The following is a 24,024-nucleotide window of genomic DNA, read 5'->3' as shown; positions in this document are numbered from 1 at the left end:
TACTACATCAGCAGTTTGACAGACACGATCTACTCAAGCACAAGGAAAATTGCAAGGGAGCTTTTTAAGAAGCTTAAACTTTAAAACATAGTTTACTCAATATAAAAAGAACCATATAACTCAAAACACATCTGCAGCTTAGGGTATATTTGCTCTTGTGAATATTTAAAGAGAGGATAATTAAGGGACTGATAAAACACATCTCTAATTTTTCTCTCTCCTCTGGGTACCCACCAGCAATTTTAAAATGTTTTAAAATGCTGAAATGTTTTGGCTTTCTATCTTCAATAACCAGCAGGACTGTTCACAAAATAGCCCTGAAATTCAACAAGAATCAGAGCCAGTCTTAGTTCCAGTATTTTGTCTTTTTTCTCTGGCACTTTATAGTGCCTTCAGCCTCAAAATACAAATGCTCGAAAAGCTGTTTTGCATCAGTACAAGACTCAAGAGGCAACAGAAAGTGTCAAATGCAAACCCTGAGTGCCAGGGATCACGTCCATGGGAGAGGTTAACTGAGAAGACATGGCAGGCTTCCTGGAGGAACAGACCCTTGAAAACCAAGTGTGAAGCTGGATGGAAAGTTAGCAAAGGTCATTGTGGGAGGACAGATCAACAGTGGCAAAAGTCTTACCTAACCAAAGGGCCATTCTTAAAAACTAATTTTAAATAGGATCATGAATTCACAAATTCCCTAAAGGTTTTTAGTAAATCTATTAATCTTAGAAACATTTAAATGTTGATACTATGATAGAAATGTTTTTAAAACACAGAACCCATTTTCTCAATTACCTACATTAAATGTAAGAAGAAACATAAGCCAATACTCTTCCCTGTTTTATTCCCAAATATACTTACTTTTAAAACACTATAAAATCTTAAGATAGTATGGACTTGAAGAATTCTAGAAAAATAAATAAATATGCTTCTTAAAACCATCAACGTACTTTTGGATAAGACACAAACTGAGCAGTGATGGTGGCTAGACTTCTGTCCTATGAAGGAATAACCATGGGCTCAGTGACAATTTTCTTTGTTCCTTGGAGGCCTGTTTTCCTATTTCCAAGTTCATTATTTTGTTCTGAAGAGTTAATATTGCCACAAGAATGACACATGGATAATCTTGTGATTACCTGTTAATGTCAACCAATAATTAGAAAATTAAGAAAGTTATTTATTTATCTGTCTAGACAATACTGCTCTCCATCTAATAGTTTACTTAACAAATAGTTCTTTTCCTAATAATTGCTCTCGCCATATCGAAGATGTGTTTGCTAAGCATGCTGGAATGATAAAATATGCTTATGCTTATTCATCTATTTCAAGGCTATTAGGGATATTTTTAAAATTTCATATAGACATTGTTGAATACATACAGATATGCCTATTCATTTTATTATAACTTAGACAATAGCTGACCATTCAAAGACTAATACATATATAGACGTGTCCTGAAACTAACTAAATAAAGTGGAATAAAGTCCTACACGTAGGTTTTTTAAGTCTGCTACACATACACACATCTACTATGAGACAGATTCTCACATGAAAAAGATGTGATAATTTTTAGTTGATCATAAGCATGGTATAAGTTAACAATGGAAACGTGATTATTTAGAAATGGATAACAATGTTTTTAGGAATATTACTAAAATAACAATCAGGTCAGCAAAAAATGATGGACTCCAGAGAAATCAACATCTGGATTGTATTCGGTTTGAAGTACCATTTGTTTAGGTTTATGAGGAGTCGAGAGCATCCAAAGGAGAACAACCACAGGGTGGTCACCTCCTTGTAGACAGTGAGATGGATGTAGCAGTCTTCATCTACCTTGTCCTCTCCGCAGGGTGTGGCAGGTTACCCATCCCCCTCTTCCTGACCACTGGGATTCCATGACACCATATGCTCCAGGCTTTTCTCTTTTCTCTTGGACTGCTACTTCTCTTCTCCCAAGGCTTCCCTTTCCTCTGTCTTGGTTTTGATGATCCTCAGTGATCTACCCTTAGCCCTCTAGACCTTCTTCTCTTTCTGTTCATTCTCTCTAGGCAACCTCATTTACTCACAGGGCTTCAATTATATCTCCACCTCCAGGGCCCGAAAGTCTCATATTCATCCACCTCCAAGACCTAAATGTCCCACTAGCAGCTCAAACTCAACATTTCCAAATGTGAAGTCACTGTCTTACCACTTTCCTCCACCCCATAAATCTGCTCCATGGCCCATACCCCCAGTCAGTGAATGGTACCACCATGTACCCAGGGTCTCAAGCCAAGAAGTGAGGTATCCTTGATTTAGCTCAGCCCACCATCTTCTCCCAACTCAGACCGCTGTCTCTCATTTATCTCTCTTCATACCACATCATATATTATATAAGATATAATCTTGTATCTCTCGCTAAAAAACTCTTCAAAGACTTCCCATGACACCATGACAGAGTCCAATGTCTAATATTGCATATATAGTATTCTTTTCATCTGGTCTTCAGTATCATCTATTTCCATACCTCTTCTTAAAATCCATGTCTTTAAAAAAAAAAAAAAAATCCATGTTCCAGCCTTAGTAAAATAGAACACTTGCAATTCTGTGAACGCGCCATGGTCTTTCTTTGCTCTGAGACTTTCCGTGTGCTCTTCTGTCTGCCTCCCCACTTTGTGTGGCTGTCACTTACTCGTCCTTCAGGTCCCAACCTAGCTGTCGTCTTCTCATGAGTCCCCCACCTCCCCCAATGGAGTGAAGTCCTCCCTGTTTATTCTCTGATAGCATTCTATATGTACCTCAGTTGTAGCACTATCACATGCTAGTGAAATCTCCTCTTTAGCTGAGGGTCTCCAACAGTAGACTGCAAGCCCACTGAAATACACTCCTTTATTCATCATTCTGACCATGACTCCCAGTACCACTCCTGACACGTATTTGTGATCAGGAATGCAAGTCAAGTGTTTGCAGTTGCTGCTGAGAACAGAAGACTTAGGGGGAGCATGATCATTAGCTTCAAATATTTGAAAGGCTGAGGCTAAAATTCAGAACAATGGAGAGAAGCTGCAGAAAGGCATGTTTTAGCCCTACGAACTTGCAAATAATCAGAGCTATCACAGTGGAAATGATCTACTATGTGAGGTTCAACAGAAGATGCTTTATAAGGGAAGGTAGATATCAGAAGCACCCTGACCAAGGATTTGTTCTAAAGATTTGTTTTATGACTGCCTCCTATCCAAATCATCCACTATAAAAAGAGAACAAGCATGAGCCTCCTGGGAGAAGCCATATCTGTCAGCCTGAAGTTGAACAGTTGGTGATGTTATAGCAATCTAATCTACCCAACAGAGATAGAGGGAGTGCAAATCTTAACAAACAGATGAAAAATAACTGTTGGAGTCCATTCCTTACTCTGGAAATCTCCTAAATTTCATGGCACAAAGAACAGGAGAAGCTATAGATGTACTGGCTGAATGAAATCTGAAAAGAGCAAGCAAATGACACTGACATCTTTTCAAAAGAGCAGCTATATCTGCTCCTTCAGCCTTCAAAGCTGCTCTTACAATTCTTGAGATAGCAGTTTCCCCAAAGCCCTAACTGCTGATCAACATGAATTTTTTGACAAATAAAAATTTCATATATATGAAATGTGTTTTAAGGAAACAAGTATACATTGGACATTCTGGGTTTTGCTATAACAATGAAATAAAACATTGATTATGAGTACATCATTAAATTTTTTAAAATTTTTTGTCTCAAGTTATTTTCTTCCATTTTCTGGTAAGACCAGAGTATTTTCAAACTATGTCACGTTTAAATGATTCTTCAATAGATTTACATGATATAATTTATTTAACAAAGTATCTTTAAAGACAATATAATTTGCAAACTCATGTCTTAGTATGTCTTTTATTTCATATTATATGTCATTCCTTACATGTCTTTTCTCAGTCATCGTGCTTTTTGGAACTAAGTTTCTCAACTGTACCAAGAGTATAAGTTCAACACTAGACATTCTAGGGATCTTCTATGGTAAGGATCTCCCATCTGTAGGGGTAGGTCCTATAGAACCTTGCAGGGATGTTATATTAGAAACTCTTGCATTGGCATGAATCCAGATCAACCATGACCCTTTCCAACTAGAAAGTCTATCTACAAAAACTGTTAACATAGGAGGGCTTCCTGGAAGAACAAGATTCAGAACGCAAGATCCAAAAGCTTAAAACAGGACTAGGAAATCTCCTATGCCAACCTTGAGAGAAATTCTGGGATTCTGGATGTTGAGGCTGAATCACAGCTCTCCACCCCACAGCATAGGACTGCTGTGAACATTAAATGAGTTAATACCTATAAAACATCTGGGAATGGTGCCTGAAACAGTAAGTACTATCTGAGTGTTAGCTATCATCATCACATTACTGTAAGTAATACAGTTGAGCTTAACAATAAATTATAAGAGCAAAGTCCAATCTCTAGTTGCTTTAATATTTCCTATCTTTAAGACCCTTCTTCCCACCTAAACTGTGAACTCCCTGACAACCAGTAATGCTTCTGCGTATAATATTCCACCTACATGGCCCCTGCACTGTAACTGGCATAAAAGGGACTGATATGTTTCACCAAAAAGTTGTGAACTGCGCCCACAGTGCTTGTACTTCTAAAAGCTTTAAAAATAAGCTTTTAGGTTTCCACAGAATTCCGAAGCTTTTACAGATGTATGAAAGACAGACTTTAGCTTTAGAAATTCACTTTGAAACTTCAGCGGGATCAACTGACTAGCTGTGGCCTGGCAGCTTTTGACATCTGAGACATAACTGCTGTTTAATGAATCAAGGGATTGCAGATATGTATTCAACAAGGAGCGTGTATTAATTTGGTATTTCTGCCATAGCAAATCACTACCCGTTTAGCAGCTTAGGAAAGAGGACATCCATTTATCATCTCATATTTCCATAGGTCAGGAGTCAAGGGACAGCACAGCTCAACTGGGTCCTCTGCTTAGAGACTCATGAGGCCAAAAACCAAGGCATGGGCAGCTCTGTGTTCCCTACTGGAGGCTTTGGGAGAGAATTAAATTCCAAGTGCATCCAGGTTGTTGGCAGAATCTGGCTCCTGCTTCTGTGGGATTGAGGTACCCATTTCCTTTCTGGTTGTCACCTGGCACCTGCCCTGGGCTCCTAGAGGCCTCTCTCTGATCTTTGCATGTGGACTCCTACTTCTCAGAGCCAGTGACACCGCGCTGAGTCCTTCTCATGCTTAGGCTTTTTCTTTACTCTCTCTTCTGCCATTTCTCTTTGATGCCTACCAGAGCAAGGTCTTTGCATTAGACTGGGTCCATGCGGACAATGCAGGTCTGCAGCCTTAATTATATCTGCAAAGTACCTTTTACCGTGTAATGTAGTAGTTACAGGTGCCAAGCAGCACATTCATCTTTGGGACCATTCTACCTACCACAGAATGACAACACAGATCCTCAGAGCCCTCCTGAAAAACTAGCCCTCAACACCTCTTTTAGGGTTTTATAGTAACATGTTAATAGAGTCCAGTCCTGGAACATGATTTAACTGGCGTACTATCTTTCCCAGGGCACACCTCTGAGTTCACACAATGGAACCCGAAGACTTGAGAACCAGTCTGAATAAATTTCTAAATTCCTAAACCATACAGCCATGTTTACACTATTTAATGATTCCTAACGGGTTAAAAATTAAAATGCTGTTTAATATAACTTCATAGGCTTCATTTTGTAAAATTCTTCAAATAAGAAGGGAACTCTATATACTACTATACATAAAATGGATAACTAATGAGAACCTACTGTGTAGCACAGGGAACTCAATGCTCTGTGGTTATCTAAATGGGAAGGAAATCTAAAAAAGAGTGGATATATGTATAGGTACAACTGATTCACTTTGCTGTACAGCAGAAACTAACACAACATTGTAAAGCAACTATATTCCAATTAAAAAAAAAAAAAAGGGAACGCTATAATCAAATTCCAAACACAACCGGTTGAGAGCTATTCAGTAACTATGAAGTATTTTAAGTGAAGATAATATAGACAATTGCTTTTTGAACCCTAAATTATTATTTTTAATTAATGTGGATTCTTAATACTTCCTGTCTCAAATGCTTTATCTCTCCAATGCAAATGACAGTACACTCTGCTATCAAGGCTGAAATGTGACAGTGCATGAAAAGCATGAGCAGAATGCCTGCACAAGGTAAGAACTCAAAAAAAATCACCCATTCTTTGCCTTTTACCCAGATCTCACTTGGTCTTCTTAACAACAGGCTAATAAATTAACATCTGCGAGCAAGTTTCCTCAATAATTTTCCCACATAGAAGTTCACCTCTGGGACTTTCCTGGTGGCGCACTGATTAAGAATCCGCCTGCCAACGCAGGGGACACGGTTCGATCCCTGGCCCGGGAAGATCCCACATGCCGCGGAGCAACTAAGCCTGTGCGCCACAACTACTGAGCCTGTGCTCTAGAGCCCTTGAGCCACAACTACTGAGCCCATGCGCCACAACTACTGAAGCCCATGCGCCTAGAGCCCGTGCTCCCCAACCACTGAGCCCACGCACTGCAACTACTGAAGCCCACACGCTCTAGGGCCCGCATGCCACAACTACAGAGCCTGTGTGCTGCAACAACTGAAGCCTGTGCGCCTAGAGCCCGTGCTCCGCAACAAGAGAAGCCACCGCAAAGAGAAGCCCATGCACCACAACAAAGAGTAGCCCACGCTTGCTGCAAGTAGAGAAAGCCTGCACGCAGCAACGAAGACCCAGCGCAGCCAAAAAAAAAAAAAAAAAGTTCATCTCTGTGTTGTTTACAATAGAAAAGATGGAAAATAACCACAATGTTCAAAAATCAGGGGATGATAAATCCATGGAACGGGGTACTATGAACCCCTACAAATGTTGTAGGAGGTAATGTTAACACTGAAAACATATTAAGTGAAAAGTACAGACCATCAAATAAAAGGGTCATTTTTTTTTACACATTTTACAAAAAATATACATGCAAGAAAAATAACCTAGAAAGTAACAAACACTAAAGCGTTAATAATGAGTTATTTCTAAGTGGTTTCATTCTGGGCATCTTTTTTATTCTGGAATTTTAAAAAGTTATTAAGTCTTTATATTCAAGTTAATCCAAATGTCAGATAAATTTTTAAAATTTGCAAAGTATAATCCACAGTAAAGACAACTCACTACCAAATTTACCACCCTTTTCACACTTACAAGTATAGGAATAGAATTCACCCAATTTCTACCCAGCATCCACATAAAATCTCCTTATATTCTGATTTTTACAACAACATAAAATAACAAACTAATTTAAAATCTACCTTATTCCATCACCACCAAAAACTCAAGTAGTTTTCACTTTTTTATATGCCTCCTGGTCCTGCTTCACATATGGACATACTATTTAAAGCTATGCCATTGAGTTAGGTATGCAAAATTACATTTCATCTAAGCAGCAATAAGAAGTTCTATTTTAAACAAATGCACAAAGAAGAAACCCAACACGAAATATTCATGGATCACCTTTTAAAGCTCCTTCCACTTCCCTCAGATAGGGTTTCACAGGAACACTTCACAAACCCATAACTGCGAATATACAGTTTTTTTTGACTTTTAAATTTTTTAAACTGAATATAGTTGATTTACAATGTTGTGTTAGTTTCAGGTATACAGCAAAGTGATTCACTTTATATATTTTTTTTCCAGATTTTTCCCTTGTTTATATACAAACTGATAGCTAAATGATCTATTTCTATTCCTTGTCAATTAAAAATGCTTATGTTTTCTATGTGTATTGCAGGTAAAAATAATTATCTCCATCTTGGGAACAGATACCCAAAGACCATAATATACTGTGTATGTACATACATACACACACACACACACACACACACACACACACACACACACACACACTTCTTCCCCTATTGACAAGGGATTCATCAAGACACGTTTCATTCTTGAATGGGTTCTGCACACTGACATCTTTCTGAACTAATGCTTTTAAATAAATGCCCCTACACTGGGTTCACTGCAGTAGGCAAAAGACATGTACTATGCTGTTCACCAAAACCAGCTTGACAAGGCTACAGTTAAATTAGGTCACCACATGATCTGGGCATGTGCAGATGGTCTCTTTGGAAGTAGAGACAATAACTTAATAACTATTTTAAAAAGTTGTGTGCATATACATCTGTATCTTTCAGTATTTAGGGATCTATTCCCAAGATGAAGAAAATCACTTTGATGTATGATAGACATAGAACATATTAAGCCTTTTTTATTGACAAAGGAGAGAAAAATACCATTCAGCTATCTGTTCACATGTTGACAATCATGGGCTTTGTGGCATGTTACTGTGAGATCCTCCCTGAGGGAAACTGAAGGAGCTTTAACCAGCTCTCCAAGTGGTCCTAGAGACTTAAAAATCCACGGCCAAAGGCACCTTGAACATTGTAACAGCTGATCAGGGTAGTTCTAAAGCACAACGAGGGAAGGTACTAACAAGCCCCACGGCTTCTTATGAATACCAAGAACAAGGAATACTACACCAAGAATGTGCTACAAGTCCTCTGGGGCCTTCTTAATGCTCTTTGAAACCAGAGCTGTCTTCCAGGGCCTCACCTGACACTTTCTCAAAACTCAATCTACCCGGCCCTTCCCCAAATCACATAGTAGCTCTGAAGCCACTGGAAGGGCTGGAGCCAGGCTACAATTCCACGTAAGAATTTTACGTTCCCTAAAGACAAGAAATATAAGATGTTCACAATCCTGTGGCGGCCAGAGAGAAGGTTAGTCATTCCCTGGCGGAGTCACTTCTATTCTCTTAACAAACATGCCCACTCAAGTCTGTGATAGACTTAGAAAATGGAGATTAACTACACTGCTTCTCCATTCCTCAGAAAGGAAGAGGCAGATAGCCAGGAAAAAGGGTGAGTGGAAATTAGTATTTCAGCATTTAAAAAAACCGCATTTCTAAATGTGGCAAAATTCATCACTGGATTCTGCTCATCAGGCACTCAATGCGACAGGTTCTCCCCACCTTCCCTAAGATTATTTCTAGGCCTAACTAACTTGACGTATCACCTCTTAAATAAGTCTCCAAAATTCTAACTCTTTAAAGATTCGGCAAAACTCAAATCCCATGCTATTTCTGCTTCCTGAACTGGTACCAATGTGAACGTTTCCAATCAAACAAAGCTGTCACCGTTATCTTCAGATACTATTGTTCAACAAGGAATTTCTCCAATGTATCAACCCAACTTGTAGATTTATCAAGAAGAACAAACTAAAGGAATCCTAGCCACCTTACACGCTTCCTGACCCAGAAAGGGTGTAGACAGAGTCCTGTGACAGACACACCTTAAAGAAAATGGTGGAAGGTTCAGGTGAATGATTAGACATGGCAAAGGAGAGGAGTTTTAAATGAGTGAAAGCAAAATATGAGAACAGGCACGTGAGAGGAATGAGATAGTTGACAAGACAGAGAATCTTGGAAAGTTGGGGTCTTTGAGTTTCCTAGTATCATGCTTTTGGTGATACAAGACAATTGGTTGTTCATTAAGACTCAGGTCCTTGGGCCTCCGTGAAAAGTATTTCCCAAGAGAATTCTATCTAAGGAAAAGATGACATGGGAGAAGAATCAGAGGCCCAGGGTAAGTGCAGGTCTTAGTTAATGAGAATAAAATCAGATCCTTTTTACCTGTAAAGCAGGATCCCACATAGGGAAAAAATGAGAAGATGACTTTTACTAGAAAGAATGCTAGGAAGCCTGAGAGAACAAGTTCATGGTTGATGTGAAAACTGATGGAGTTATGTCCAACTTCTGGACACTGAGCAGGGAAAAACCTTTCTGCGAAGTTGACAACGTGCTGCAGTTATAACCACCACCTCTTTTCTTTTCCCTAGAGAGGTGCAAAAAAATAAAAAATTCCATAGCAGATCTCTTTTTCTCTAACACTTTCACCAAAAGTTATATATCTTAGTATGGCTATTGGCTTCCTGGGGCTTCATCTGCTTCAAGATCTTCTAGAACTTACAGCAGTCACCCCACTTATAATTTGGGTTGGATTGATCAGTGGTATTTCTAAGAGGAGTGATAATATACCCTATGAGAAGGAATTTGGAAAATACCACTAGGAGCATCAAACGCAGAGGTTCTACATTAAAGCTGGATGAACTGAAGAAAATGAGCAACAGGATAGAGCAGAAACATACCAACAGAGAAATCTAAACTGCTGAAAATTATCAACTACATCAGCTTTGAGAAGGAATATGAGGGTGTAAGAGTGTCTAGTTAAATGGTTCCCGAGTATTAGATTCTGTTCTCATCCACACTGACCTCTCTTCCTAACGTCTGTATACTTGATTTGTCATTTGAATTCATCTCTCAAGATATGGCCACAAACTCTTCACCACTACCACCGCCAGGTTCACGTTTATTGTAGACACTCAACACTGTTCTCTTCTACCATCCGAGCGATGGCTGATTTCACTGGACCAAGTAGCACAGAGGACCACGCCACATGCCCTACCCCCGTCCTTTTATAAACGCCACTCATATAACCATGCCATCAAATAAGCATCTAATATGTAAAATTCACAACTAAGCTTAACTCACATCACCCTCAGCAGTTTGACCGTGTGAATAAAAATCATGAATTTCACTCAGATGTTTGTGTTTTCTTATCGCTACAATTTCCATCAAGAAAATTTAGCCCGAAGTAACACAAATAGCCCAACATGGTTTGTTTAGGATGTTGATTTTAAGGAAGCATGAGCTAGAAATCCAGAATCAGTTTTTATCTCCTATTTAAGGATGTCCATGTTTCCACTTCCTGTCTTTGGATGATGCCCAAGTACTTCTCAGTTCTTTAAAATGCCTCAAAGTTTAGCTTATTTCCTAAATTTACATCCTAAGAACTATGACTTTGAAAGCAATATTTCATTCACTATAAATTCTTCCCTATGTCTAGTTTATCCTGGGTTGTAAAACAAGTATATAAAATCTATGTCATCAATTCTGAACACTCCTTTTGGCATATACACTGGGAGAATTCATGTTTAAAAATAAAATAAAATAATGCTCAGAACTTCAAGGATAGGAACTGGGAGACTATGTCATCCAAGGGCCCTTCTTGGTCTGCCAGCTTTATCAGACTAACAGAGACTCATAGGAAATGAAGAAGAGAAGATTTTCAAGTTAACAAAATGTGTAAGGTCAGAAGATATTAAAAAGGAAGCTAAGACGTTAAGGCAGAAACCACATGTTCCGCAGGGAAAGCCAGACGATTTTCAGATAATAATGCCCAGAGTGTTTCTGTAGACTGTACATAATGGAAGGAGTCTACTATAGCCATGTCCTTTTTCCCTAAGCTGAAAACTTCTTACAAAGTTTTCTTCTTTAGGTTTTCAGACGTCAGGCGCTTGGGAGGGTGGCTCTTTCCTGAAACTCACCAGAAATGTACCTGGAACATTTTTATTGTCCATGTTTGTGTACATTTAACAGCTGTAAATCTGACTGAATTATCAAGACGTTTTTATTTCTATACACGTTGTCTTCTCATGTTCCTTTAATATGAAAACTCACTAGTGTTTTCTTCCAGGGTAGAATTTTAGGTATTATTTTTTTACATGACAGGACCTTTCTCTTGATGAACCTGAGACTAAGAAATAAACTATTTAAAAATGAGGATTTTTTTTTTAAAAAGATAGCAACATACAAAACCCTCAAGTTTGAGTAAAAAGAGGTGAATATACAGGGCAGTACAGTAAACTCTATTGTGGGAAACTGCTGCCCCCTTTCCAGTGCCCCCTAATTACACAAACCTTTTGAAAAGCACTTTAACAAGTCTGCATTACAGACGTCACTTTTGCTTTCCTTTAATGCATTGAAGGGTCATGCTAGATGACAACTGTTACTTGACTGATGTATGCAAACATCTCCCTTCCTACGTGGTGTTAACAGCTAGGTAACAAAGTTTTCATACCAAAGCCAACAGGAATAACTACATTGTGAAGCGGTGAAGCACAACAGTCCCTTCATAAACGCTTATACAATGAACAGAGGAATTTTAGAACTTAGATATTGTCTAGTCCAGCACTCAATTTGGCCAAGGTCATAGTGTTGGAAGAACTAAGAATCAAGGTCCACGTTCTCAGTTCAAAGACAGTTTCACTATTCCAGGCGGATCAGCCATCAATTAAGACGTGAATTTTTCTCCTCTGCCCTTTATTCTCATTCCTACTCTAGCACCTTACCTCAGCTTACTCAGTCTTTTAGCTTGGAGATTTTTTCTAGTAAGATTACCTCAACCAAATACATAGCCGACACATTGCTGTCCACCCTCCTTTTTAGAGGCTTTCTTGAATTTGACTTTCATGGTATAAACCATTCAGTATTTCCACCTCTCACTGTCCTCTCATCTCCCTACTGCCCTCTTATCATGGGTGCTGCCCAAGACGCCATCTTCCACTACGCTCTTCAATCGACAACCTGGACTGGTTCCCATAGCTCTAGCCCTGACCTTTCTGAGTTCCAGATTCACGTCTCCAGGTGTTTCCCGAATATTTTTACATCCTCGTGTCCTCAAACTCAGTATGTCCAAAATTATGTCATCTCTCCTTCCACGCATTTTACTCAGCTTCCTAAGAGTATCATCACTTTTCCATTCAAGTTCAGAACTCCGATGATCTGACTCCTCCTCTACATGTACCTGTCCTACTGATTTTTAAAAACTTCTTTATGCTCCTTTTTGAACTCATTTTTCTTTTGGTTCCCCCGAAAATCTCCAGAAACTATAATAGGTTTTCATCAGCCTCTCAACCAGTCTCCCCATCTCCAACTCATCTTCTTGTTTCTTAAATGTCTGCTTCATCATGTTAATCTGTTGTTCAAAAAGTCTTTCACTTTTCTCTATTAGGTGCTTCCTCTGTAACCAGAGGGGTCTACTATTTTCCCACTGTATTTTCCCATTCCTCTGCCTGCACACAATAAATCCTACAGCTAGAGTACACATCCTTTGTCACCTGTTCACATCCTGATTGCCTTCAATGATGGTTCAAGTCCTGTCTCTTCAATGAAGCTCTCTGCTACGGTTCTTGGACTTACTACCTATACACCATGATTTTTGATGCTCAATTGCCAGCTGTTTTATAGGTTAACTTTTTAAAGTGCCTATCTTCCTGGTACAGCTGTAGGAACCACATCGTACCTGTCTGCTGCTTCTGAAACTTACCTAATAACTGTATTACGTTAACAAAAAATGAGGTGTAGTAGTTAAGAGAACATGATTAGGAAGCAGAAAATTCTACGTTTAGATCCTGGCTTTGTTCCTTTCTAGATGGGTGACTTTGGGCAAGTTACCTAACCTCTAGAAGCTTTCATGTCTGTAAAACAGAGATAATGCCACTTATTTCACAGGGCTGTTGTGAAGTGTAATGTGTGTGTGTGTATGTATGTATGTACACACACACACACACACACACAATGTTTAACATAGTATTTGGTCTGTAGTGAGTGTTTTTTTTTTTAAACAGATGGCTGTTAACAATTTTGCACATAACAGGCACTCCTCTTTGGTCAATATTTTAAACTGCAAAGGTCATGTTAAATATTTTTTCATAACACACTGTCAAGATTTCATTTCATGTGAAGTTTTATACCACTGAGCACTGTATTTAGCCAAAAGTTACTTTTCTAAGCTACATTCCAGAAGAGTAGAAAAGACAGCTTTTAACTTTCAAGCTATGCCCAGATGCCAAGACTTGGTGTACCAACTGTGTAAGATCAGTTTCATTCCACATATATAACCCAAGCCAGCATGACTTTCAGCAAGCACTGCTTAAAGAGTGCAGTTAAAGAAGAATTCAAGAATCCTTGGGAAGGCTAGAAAAGTTTCCAGAAAGCCCAGCCAACGGATAAAGATTTTGTGAGACAGGATTGCTAGACCCTGTCAAAAACCGGAGCTCCATGATTAGAGGCCATGGCCACCTTTTTCTAGGAAGAAGGGGATAAGCTTTCCTTCAACCAACAAGTCAACTACCGACTCTAATTAATGGCTTTAAAAGACATAATGAAAATGTTGCAATCTACTACATTTAAAAACTGAAGACTTGATCTTTTGTTGGTTGAGGTGATCTTTTTTTTCCTAATGAAACATACAGTCTTTTCTCCTTTGTGCAGCAGGTCACAACTTGCCCTAGGTTAAGTCATACTGTATTAAGAAAAAAAAAAAAAAATCCTCCCCTAAGGTTTCAGGAACTTTCCACCAAGAGCATCTATGATCTTGCAGGAGAGGCTGCATCAGAGTAGAACAAGCTAATGCCATTGACTCCTTCTGCCTTGACTTGGGCCTCCCACAGTGATGAGCAGCCATAGGGCAAGTGTCTCTACACCACTACCCAGACTGCCGCCCTCCAAAGACCCATTATTTCTGCACCCCTGGGCAGGGAAATCACATGGCCTTACCGCAGACGTTAGACGGCAAAGAATTTCATCGCTGCTCTCTTCTGAGTCTTCAATTTTCTGATGAGATCTTTGAAAAACAAAGAATAAATTACTCTTCAGCTTTGGTTGTTCAAATTTATTCACCAAGTGATGGGGAATACATGGTAAATAATAGCATTATTGCTTAATACATTAGTGAAAGTGCCCATGCGAGTAACACGGTGACAATAATGCCATAGGAACACAGCTCTGCTGCAGCCCAACTGTTCCTTCGAAATCAATTAGCAAGAACGTCTTTCCCATACATCAGTTAAATCCTGAGGGCTGCGTACTGCTCTCCAAATGATAGCACAGAATAACCCTGACACACCAGATTTACAAACACGGGCATGCACAGAGCACAAGTGGACGGCGAATGTAACGTAAAGTACTGACATTCCCGCTCAATCTAAATGAAATCCAGATTCCAAAAATATGAAATATGAATTTTCCACTACATCTGAGTTTCAGCCCAAACAGATTTATTATGAAATGGTCTATTATAAGCCTAATACTGTGATAGGAATTATGTTCAATACAATAGCAGAAGCACTTTGGTCTTTTTTACAAGACCACAGCCCAGTTGAGAAGAAAATTATGCATGTGTTAAATAACTAAGGAGACATACAACATAATACACAGTATAAGATCAGTGTGTTTAGAAAAATCATCTTTCTAATGTAATTCATGAAAAATTTTCACCACACGAATGTACATGCTAACATAAAAAATTATCTACTTCAGACAAATCTTATAAAATTACATTTTTTTTCCTGACTTGGTCAAAGGAAAAAAACATTGACTAATGCCAACTGAATATATGTAATTGTCTCCCAGATCTATTTCCACAAGCAATTCCCTTCAACACCTGTGGACTGGGTGGGGGGGGGGGGGAATTGGTGGTAATTGCCTTGCAGAACGGCGGTATGGCACTGGCAGCCCAGTGATTGATTTCAGTCTCGGGAACTACAGTGGGCCAGCTGGAGCGCGAGCCCCGCGGGGCAGGAGGGCTTCCCCTGGCTCCTAAGACAGCTAGGAAGATGCTCTTTAAGAAAAGAAAAGCCAGTCGTATCAATTCTGGCACTGGCTTCCTGTTTCTGTAAATGTTATTAAACCCTTTCAAAAGAAAAAAAAAATCCCACCCTTCAAGTCAGAGCAATGAATTACAAACTACCGCCTTTACAAGAATTGCATGTTCTAGATATGAAACAGTGGGCATGTTGTCAAATAATTTCATTCTTGGTGCAGCAAAGCATCTGAAACATGACCTTGATAATGAACATTTCAAACAATGAGCTTTATTATTAAAATGATCTATTCACAAGGTTTCCATACACACGAAGTTACACTGAGAAGAGATTTGCAACCCTTTGTAACATAAGCCACCAAACTAGGTTTATAAGATTATGCTGAGGTGACAAACAGATCTGAGAGGAAATTAGGAGCCAAGAGCATTAGACACAAGAGCACCAAACACGGGCTTCAACGTCCCGTCTGTCTGTGCTGAAGCGCAAGCTGGTCATGCCCTCTCATGCCTCTCAGCCCCCAGCAGCACCTGAAGGATGAGTTAACGTGCATGACGTATTTTGCATTAGCACAGATTCTGTCATGAGTGTGTTTTCAACAAACTGCTGAAAGGAACTCAAAACTCCAAGGGAAGCTCTTGTGTACGTCACTGATCGTGGCTATTTGATGAGTAATGGCCAAGCTGTGGCTAGCTCAGTGACAAATAATTCGTCTCTGTTCAAGCAAAACTATCTTTCATCACGCTTCCAGCACAAAACATGCCTTGGCAGAAACGTTTCTAAAGGAAATACGTGTAAGAGAGACAGAGTGATGGTCTCCCGAGAGCTGTCCCACAGCCCGTCTCCCATTTTTATCCCCTCAATCACCATCATTTATACCCAGAACTCCCAAGTCCTTCTCTAGCCCCTGAATCTTCCCTGAGCTCACCCTGTGTTTCCATCTAACTTCAGTGTGGCTCTAAGTGGCCATTCCAGAACGTTTTCACCCACATGGGAATCTCACAGGCTCCTCAAACTCGACATAGCTTCCACTGACATCCTCTTGCCTCCTGCCCTCACCGGTTCTGCCAGTGCCTCTCACCACTCAGCTTTATGTCACCCTGCGGCCCTTCCCCGCCTCCGGCACTCCCAGATCCGCCTCTGCTCTGCTCTCCTACTTTCCTCCCCACGAGCCGCGCTGATAGGCCCCCACCTCCACAACTTATTTTAACCACCTTCTAACCAACTCCATGGGGGTCCTGGAACCAATCCCCCACGGATACCAAGGGAGGACAGTACTTGCATATTTGCCCCATTGTTACCAAAGGGGGCCGCGCTGCTCAGTGAAGAAGAGACGAAGAGAGACTCTGGTTAGAGAAGGGGACAGAGAAACCCTGGCTGGACTCAGCCGCCAATGGCAGTGACAAGTTGACATAAGAAAGAGAAGGAAAAAGGAAGTGGCCCCAGGAAGGAAGACCCATCCTTGAGGGTTTGTGCCAGCAGGAAGCTCTGGCACAACGGGTGTTCCCTTTGTGAATTCTCACGGCTGCTTCTCAAGGTCTCTGCTTGCCAACAGCCCAAGCCTGACCCCGTAACCCTCCAAGGCAAATGCCGAACCCTAGTGCTGTGAATCCTAGTGTGTCGAATCCTAATGCCTAGTCTTTGTAAGTGCACGAGGTCTGCAATATCTAAGGGTGCCGCTGTGAGGACACAGGAATGGCAAGAGCCTCTGGTCCTCTGCCCTTGTCACTCTAACCATCAAACAGGACACATTATCGTTCTACTCAACCCCCACCAAAACCAAAACAAACCCCTGCCTTCCCTATAGCCTTCCCCCGCTTAACTACCCGCAACTCCATCCTTCCAGTTGGAAGTAATCCCTGAGCCCCACAGCCCGCCCCCTGCCTTACAGTCTACACTGTATCCATCCCCAAATCCTATCAGCTCTGCCTTCAAGGGAGATCTCCCTTTTGACCATTTCTCACCACCTCTACTCCAACCTCTGTTGCTCCAGCCACAGGATCTCTTACCTCGACCCAGGAGCCAGAGTGGTCTTGTTCACATGTAAGTTAGATCATGTCCCCCCTCTGCTCAGAATCCTCAACTGACTCCCTACGTTTCTCAGTATAAAGCCAAAGCCTCTACAGTGGCTGACATCTCTCACTTCTCTACTCCATTCCAGTCTCTCTTGCTTTGCCTTAATGCTTCTGTCTTGGGCCTTGCTCTGACGGTCCCCTTATCCTAGAGCACTTCCCTCACATTGCACACTGCTTCTTCCCTCACATCCTTCAAGTCTCTGTCAACCTCCTGAAGAGGCCTTTCCTGACCCGTATCTCTATCGCTCATTTCCTACTTTATTTATCTGCATAAAGTTTTCCACCATTAACTAACATAAATCTGTTTGTTTATGAAATTGCCTGTCCTCTCCCCTCCTAGACTATAGGCTCCATGGGAGTAGAGATTTCTGTCCGTTTTGTTCCTGGTTCCATCCCCAACACTTAGAACACAACACAGTCCATAGGAAGCATTCACTAAATCTTCATTGAATAAATTAACTGAGGACCTTAAACTTCAGGAAATGCTCTGCTATCAGCCACCATCCCCGGACGACCCCAGCGCAAGACATCAGCTTGTTCTCTTCAGTCAGTTCAACTGAAGGACCCTGCTTATACTCGAGCCATTTCCCTCAGCTCTTCCATCATCCTCCCAGCTCCCTGCAGCGGTCCCTCCTCTCAGTGACCTCCTTGTCTCTGAAATCCAACATGAATGACTTTCTTATATCAAACTCTAAAGAGCTGGTAACTCTGAAAACATCTTAAATAAAATAACAGCAACCAATGGTCACCCTCACTTCCTCCTCTTCCCCTAAGAAATAATTAGTACAGTCTTAGTGACAGTTTCCAACCTGGCCAGCTGTTTGACAATCGTTTACACAATTCATACTGCATCAGAAAAAAAGCAGGAAATTCCCCACCGCAAAAGGTCTCCCAACACAAACTCTCAGCTCTGAGAGGGCTAAACAGTCACGTGGGGTTGATTTTCAATAAAAAGCCTTAGGAAGCAGCACATAAGAGCCATTATCTGGGCGGTAGAATTCATTTTATACCAGTCAGGTCCAGTATAATTTCTAGAAACTTGGGTTTAGCTGGTATTCCTACAGGGGTTCCCAAAATTCTCTTAGCAAAAATTCCTTCATGAGAATTATGTAATGAGTTTGAGATTATTCCAATGACGTTTTTCAAAGTAAAGCTTACCGTAAATCTTCTATATGAGAGATAGAACCCACACTCTTTAATCAGGTTTTGACCACATTATTTGTGCCTCAAGCTTCAAAAGCAACTAGTATCATCTTGTAATTGGAAAATCCTACTTCCTTTGCAACAGTGGAAGAGGTTTCCTGGGATTTCAGGATGGAAAGCTGGAAGCATTTCTTACAGAAATATTATCTAAGTAATATCCTTTTGCATTTGTATAGTGATGTAACTTTAAAAATGCACAAGTTCTATCTATCTACATCTACGTCTCAATATTGAATGGCATATTCACTGAGTTGCCAAGAGCTACCACTCCACACATAACATGGTTCCTGCAGGAAAATGTGTTAAATGTATCCAACAGCCATAAAATAGACAAACATTTGGAGTCTAGTGGTTCAAGAGGTGTAGACCATGCATAACTGGCATGTGCTAAGCCAGTCGAGGTGTCACACATGACCTTCCAGGCACACGTGAGCCAGCACGATCCCAGGCCCAGGCATGTTGCACATGACAGAGGTCACGAACAATCAGTTTTCATGTAAGTTGCGATCACTGCCATCCCTGCGGCTGTCATTTGTTTCTGAGTGTTTCCTACATACACCCTATACATCAACCTTCGCCTTAAACAGAGATATTCTAGACTGAGACTTCATGAAGGTGGGGAGCACGCGTGTCTCCAAATCAGGAAGAGGATGTTCCTGGGGAATTTGGGGCAGGCCTGTCCACCACCTACCACCCTGAGCCAGGCTGACGCTGCCCTGCCCCGCCCTGCTTGGTCTGGAGGGACCTGAGGAAAACACAATTTTTAGCGTGAACCTCAGACTACCCCTGCTAAAGGCTGGTGAAATTCTAGGGCATGGAATAAACCAGAACCAAGACAAACTCTACAGGAATCTTTCAAACATGATCCCAAGACAAACAGGAGATGCACAGCACACACATAATATGAAAAAAAAAAAAAGCACATAATAGTTAGTGGGCTTAACAAAATCCATCTTTAAGATATTCTGCCAACACAAGTGAGAGTCGCTTAGCCTGATCTGTGATTCAGGGGCGTCTCGGGAGAAGTAATATCCAAGGTGAGGTTCTGATGGAAAAGGAGTGGCCCTGGAACTCAGCAGGATGACCAGCACAGGGGAAGTGGGAAACGGCAAGAGATAAAGCCAAGGACAGAACAGTCAGGGCCTGTCTATTGTTGCTAAAGAGTTTTGGTTTTATGCTGAAGGTCATGAACTTTGGCTGTAAAGTGAACAAGATGGAAGGAGAAGTACCTAGAAGAAGATATAAAATCAAAGGTAGGTTTGGTTTCTTCCTCTTACGATTGAGAGATCCATTTGTTTGAGAAAGGAGAACAGCCAACAGAGAGTGAGGAACTGAGAAAGCAGGCATGGGAAGTGTCCAAGGAGGGGTAGGACTCATAGCCCAGGCAGAAGAATGAGTCTAGAACAGAAGGAGGGACTCTTCTTCCACCATGCTGGGAAGAAATGATGATACGTCAGCTGACAATGCCAGAATCCACATTCTTCTTGGACAACCCAGAATCCATTCCACACTTGCTGAATGTCAGGCAAGGAAAAGTATTAGGGACTTTCTCTTTCAGAATTATTTCCTGGGCCAGGTTTTAAAAAATTTTTTCCCTAAGAAATCATTGCCACAAAAGAGAATGTTCCTCAAGGGACCCAGAGTCAATCTCTACTGAAACCAACACCTACTGACCCCAAGAGGATAAGAAGGTGTCATACCTGACACTCAAGTACTGTCCCACCTATATCTTCCCATAATATCTATAACAGGACAGATCTATTTTGCTTAACAAAGCAAATTCCTATTACAAAAAGAAAAAGTGGGACCGTAGAAGAATGAGAGTTGGATTTTTTTGAGATCACTGATATCATGAATACAAACACCTGTTCAACCTTCTCAAGAGAAGATAATTTTTCATAGCATCAGGCTATCAGTTATGCTTATAGAGGAAATTTACCAAACAGTAGTAAATTGTGAATGTGACAGGTTTTATTAAGGTCCAGGGTATACAGGGACACATTCATCTAAAATTGAATAAAATTAGTTATTACTAGTATCTCACATTTTATATTGAAGATTTGAGAACTAATGCTTAATATTTAATTAAACAGCTACATTTCGAATGCTGGCACAAGCATGCCTAAGAGTTCAATTGTTGTTAAAATTCCTGTACTGTTCCTAAATTGATGTACTCTCATAAAGATAAGCTGTCTGTTCCCACACCTGGAATAAGTCTGGTCTGTAAACAATGGAAATTTTGGAGGACTTAGCGTTTCCTTGGGAGAGGGGGTGATGAGTAATAACAAAGACTAAGACAAGCTGGTTTCACAGCATTTTTTATACAAACAATTTAAAGTGATAAATGAAAATTTTCTTCACCTATGATTCTAATACAAAACTTATGCCAAGTTCCATCATGAAAAGTTTTTTGAGAAATACTCAAAAAATGTTTGTTTACTCATCCAGTCTTTCCTCCTCTCCAAGATTCATAAAATGAGAACCTAATTAGGAAAAGTGAGGAATACAAAGGGTAGGTTTGGGACATAGGAATGACAAACTTGAAGTTGATCTCCCCAGTTAGAGGCTGTTAATCCAAAACCATTTCAGAAATTAAGGATGCCAATGGATTTCTCATGTTGCTTATACATGTCAGGTAGAAAAGGACAACTTAGGCAGGATAAGGAGAATAAAGGGAGCAGAGGTGACAGGGTAGTTGGTGGTGGTACTATTATTGTATACAAGGTCCTAAGAGAAGGCAGGAACCTGAATTTTGGGAGTCATCACTGTGGAGCTGATATTAAATACATGACTGGGTGAGGGTACATCCAGAGTGAGAAGAGAAAAAGACGTCTGAAGACTGAGCTCCAGGACACTCCCTGTTTAGAGGTTAATGTTTCCAAACGTAGGTTTTATTATTATGCATGTGTGGTGAGGCCAACAGATCAGGAGATGACTGCCACTGAAAAGACAGGTCAATATGGGGAGAATTAACATCTTAGCAATATTGAATCTTCCAATCCATGCACATGGATAGATCCTCTACTTACTTCAATTTGATTTTTTAAATCAGGCTTATGAAGTGTCTGACATACAACTTTTGCACATTTTCTTGGATTTATACCCAAGTATTTCATAATGCTTTTTTGTGCCAGTATAGAGAAATACATTTTTTTATATTGACCTTGTAGCCTGTGATCTTGCTAAACCCACTTACCAGGCCTAGTAGGTTTTTTGTAGATGCCTTGGGATTTCCTATGTATATAATTATGTCATCTGCAAAGAGAGATGGGTTTATTTTTTTCCTTCTAATCTGCATACACTTTCTTTCTTTTTCTTGCCTTACTTGCACTGGCTAGTATTGAAAAGAAGTGTTATAAGAGGCAATGTATTAGCCTTGTTCCCAATCTTAGTGGAAAAACATTCAGGCTTTTGCTATTAAGTATGATGCAAGCTGCAAGTTTTATGTAAGGTTTTATCAGATTGAAGAAATTCCCTTATAGTCCTACTTTTCTGAGAATCTATATCATGAATGGACGTTGAGTTGTTTTCAAATGATTTTTCTGCACCTATGGAGTTTCTCGTATAGTTTTTCTTTTTTGGACTGAATCTGGTGAATTACATTGATTGATTTTTAGATGTTGAATCATCCTTGTATTTCTGGAATAAATATCATTTTATGATGTATTATCATTTTTATATATTGCCAGATCCAATTCAGTAATATTTGATAAGACTTTTGTGTTTACATTCATTTTCTTTTTCTGAACTTTGTCATAATATAGCTGGCCTCATAAAAGGCCTTACATGACTTACATATGATCACATCTCTTACAGGGCTAAGCACAGCACTTTACACAAACCTGATCGTCAGTAAATGCTGCTAAGTAAGTTACTCAGTAGAGAGTAGACCCTTTTCCTTACCTGAAAATTAAGATGAGCAAATTCAATTATCTAGGAAATCCCTTCCAGATATAAATGCTTATGAAGCTAAATTTACAGAATTTCAGAAGTGTCAGCCAAGTGGCAATAGGTACCACGCTCAATAAAATCTTTATGTTCTGAAAAAATTAATCTGGCTTCTTTATGTAGTATTTTGAGACTCTGATTTAATTAACTTTCACATTTCCTATCACTTAACGGAGTTTTCTGTCAGGCTAACTTTATAGAACACTAGATTTCAACCTTGGTATGCATTAGCCTCACATTTAGAACTTTACAAAAAGTACCGATATCCATGTCTCATCTCTCTATTCCAGTCCTGATTCAGTAGATCTCAGGTTATACCTGTTTATTTTTTAAAGTATGGTTGAGAACCAGTGCCATGAAGATCACTTCCAAGTTCACCTTCTGCCTTCGGTTCATGTTGCTGCCTGCCACCAAGTACAGAGGCCTCTGCCCTCTTGGCAAGTTACACAGCCTGTCTTGCCTCAGTTTCCGCATCACAACTCCACACTACTGCTGTGAGCATTAAATGAGTCATATGTAAAATGCTCAGAGTAGTGCTTTGCATGTGGTTAAGTACCTGTAAGTGTTAACTATTACTGCTATTTTTTGTATTATTGTCACTGCCAGGGCAGCTTAGGCCAAGTGACCAAGCCATTTGTTCCCCATTTTTAAGTGGGGGACCCCTTTAACATAGAAATAGATCACAGACCCATAAACTCTGTACCTGTTGAGCAATTATATGACAAAAACACTGCCGTGAATTCAAATAAACTGTATTTTACTTATTTCGGCAGCATCTATATACAGTTAAGTCATTCTTTCTATTCAATACAAAGACAATGCTTAGCTTCCCTATAGATGTGCAGACCCCTGCAATCAATCTGAGCCTCGCCCCCCTGCCGGTTGTGACCCACTGCTCCAGCCACATCAAGCTGCCTTGTACCCTCTCAACATGCCACTCATCTTCCTAACTTCCTGCCCTACGCACTGTACCATCTACCTCAAGTGCCCTTCTGCTTCTCTACCTAGAGCATGGAGTCATGAATGCTAACAAATTCATCTGAATCCTCTGGGCTGAGCTTTTCCTAGAGTTGGTTAGTGAGGAATGGAAGGTGAGCCACACCGTCCAATTAAGTACTCTGCTCATTAACAGTAGCAACGAACACGTGTGGGTTTTTTGTGTTTTGTGCAAAAAACATGTGTGTGTGTGTGTGTGTGTGTGTGTGTTTAACACGTAGGTTAGAGTCAGGGAAGGTCAGGGTGGGATGCAACGAGAGGGAGCTGCTTCAGCAGAGGTCA

The 24,024-nt window shown here is 40.3% G+C and overlaps 1 protein-coding gene across 11 annotated transcripts in view; it reads right to left on the bottom strand.

Moving 5' to 3' along the window:
- RAPGEF5 (Rap guanine nucleotide exchange factor 5) overlaps nucleotides 1-24,024 on the bottom strand; it is a 219,801-nt gene that overhangs the window by 144,619 nt on the left and 51,158 nt on the right. For all 11 annotated transcript variants that reach the window (XR_014246424.1, XR_014246425.1, XR_014246426.1 and 8 more), the window contains one exon: nucleotides 14,478-14,544. Coding sequence is in view for 7 of the 11 variants with exons in the window: in XM_082398268.1 (XP_082254394.1) it covers nucleotides 14,478-14,544 (67 nt within the window). In the remaining 4 variants the exon portion in view is untranslated. The remainder of the gene's footprint in view (nucleotides 1-14,477; nucleotides 14,545-24,024) is intronic.

Source organism: Balaenoptera borealis, assembly GCF_965194805.1.
Source record: "Balaenoptera borealis genome assembly, chromosome: 7".
Lineage (NCBI taxonomy): Eukaryota > Metazoa > Chordata > Mammalia > Artiodactyla > Balaenopteridae > Balaenoptera > Balaenoptera borealis.
This window is presented reverse-complemented; position numbering and strand designations above follow the sequence as displayed.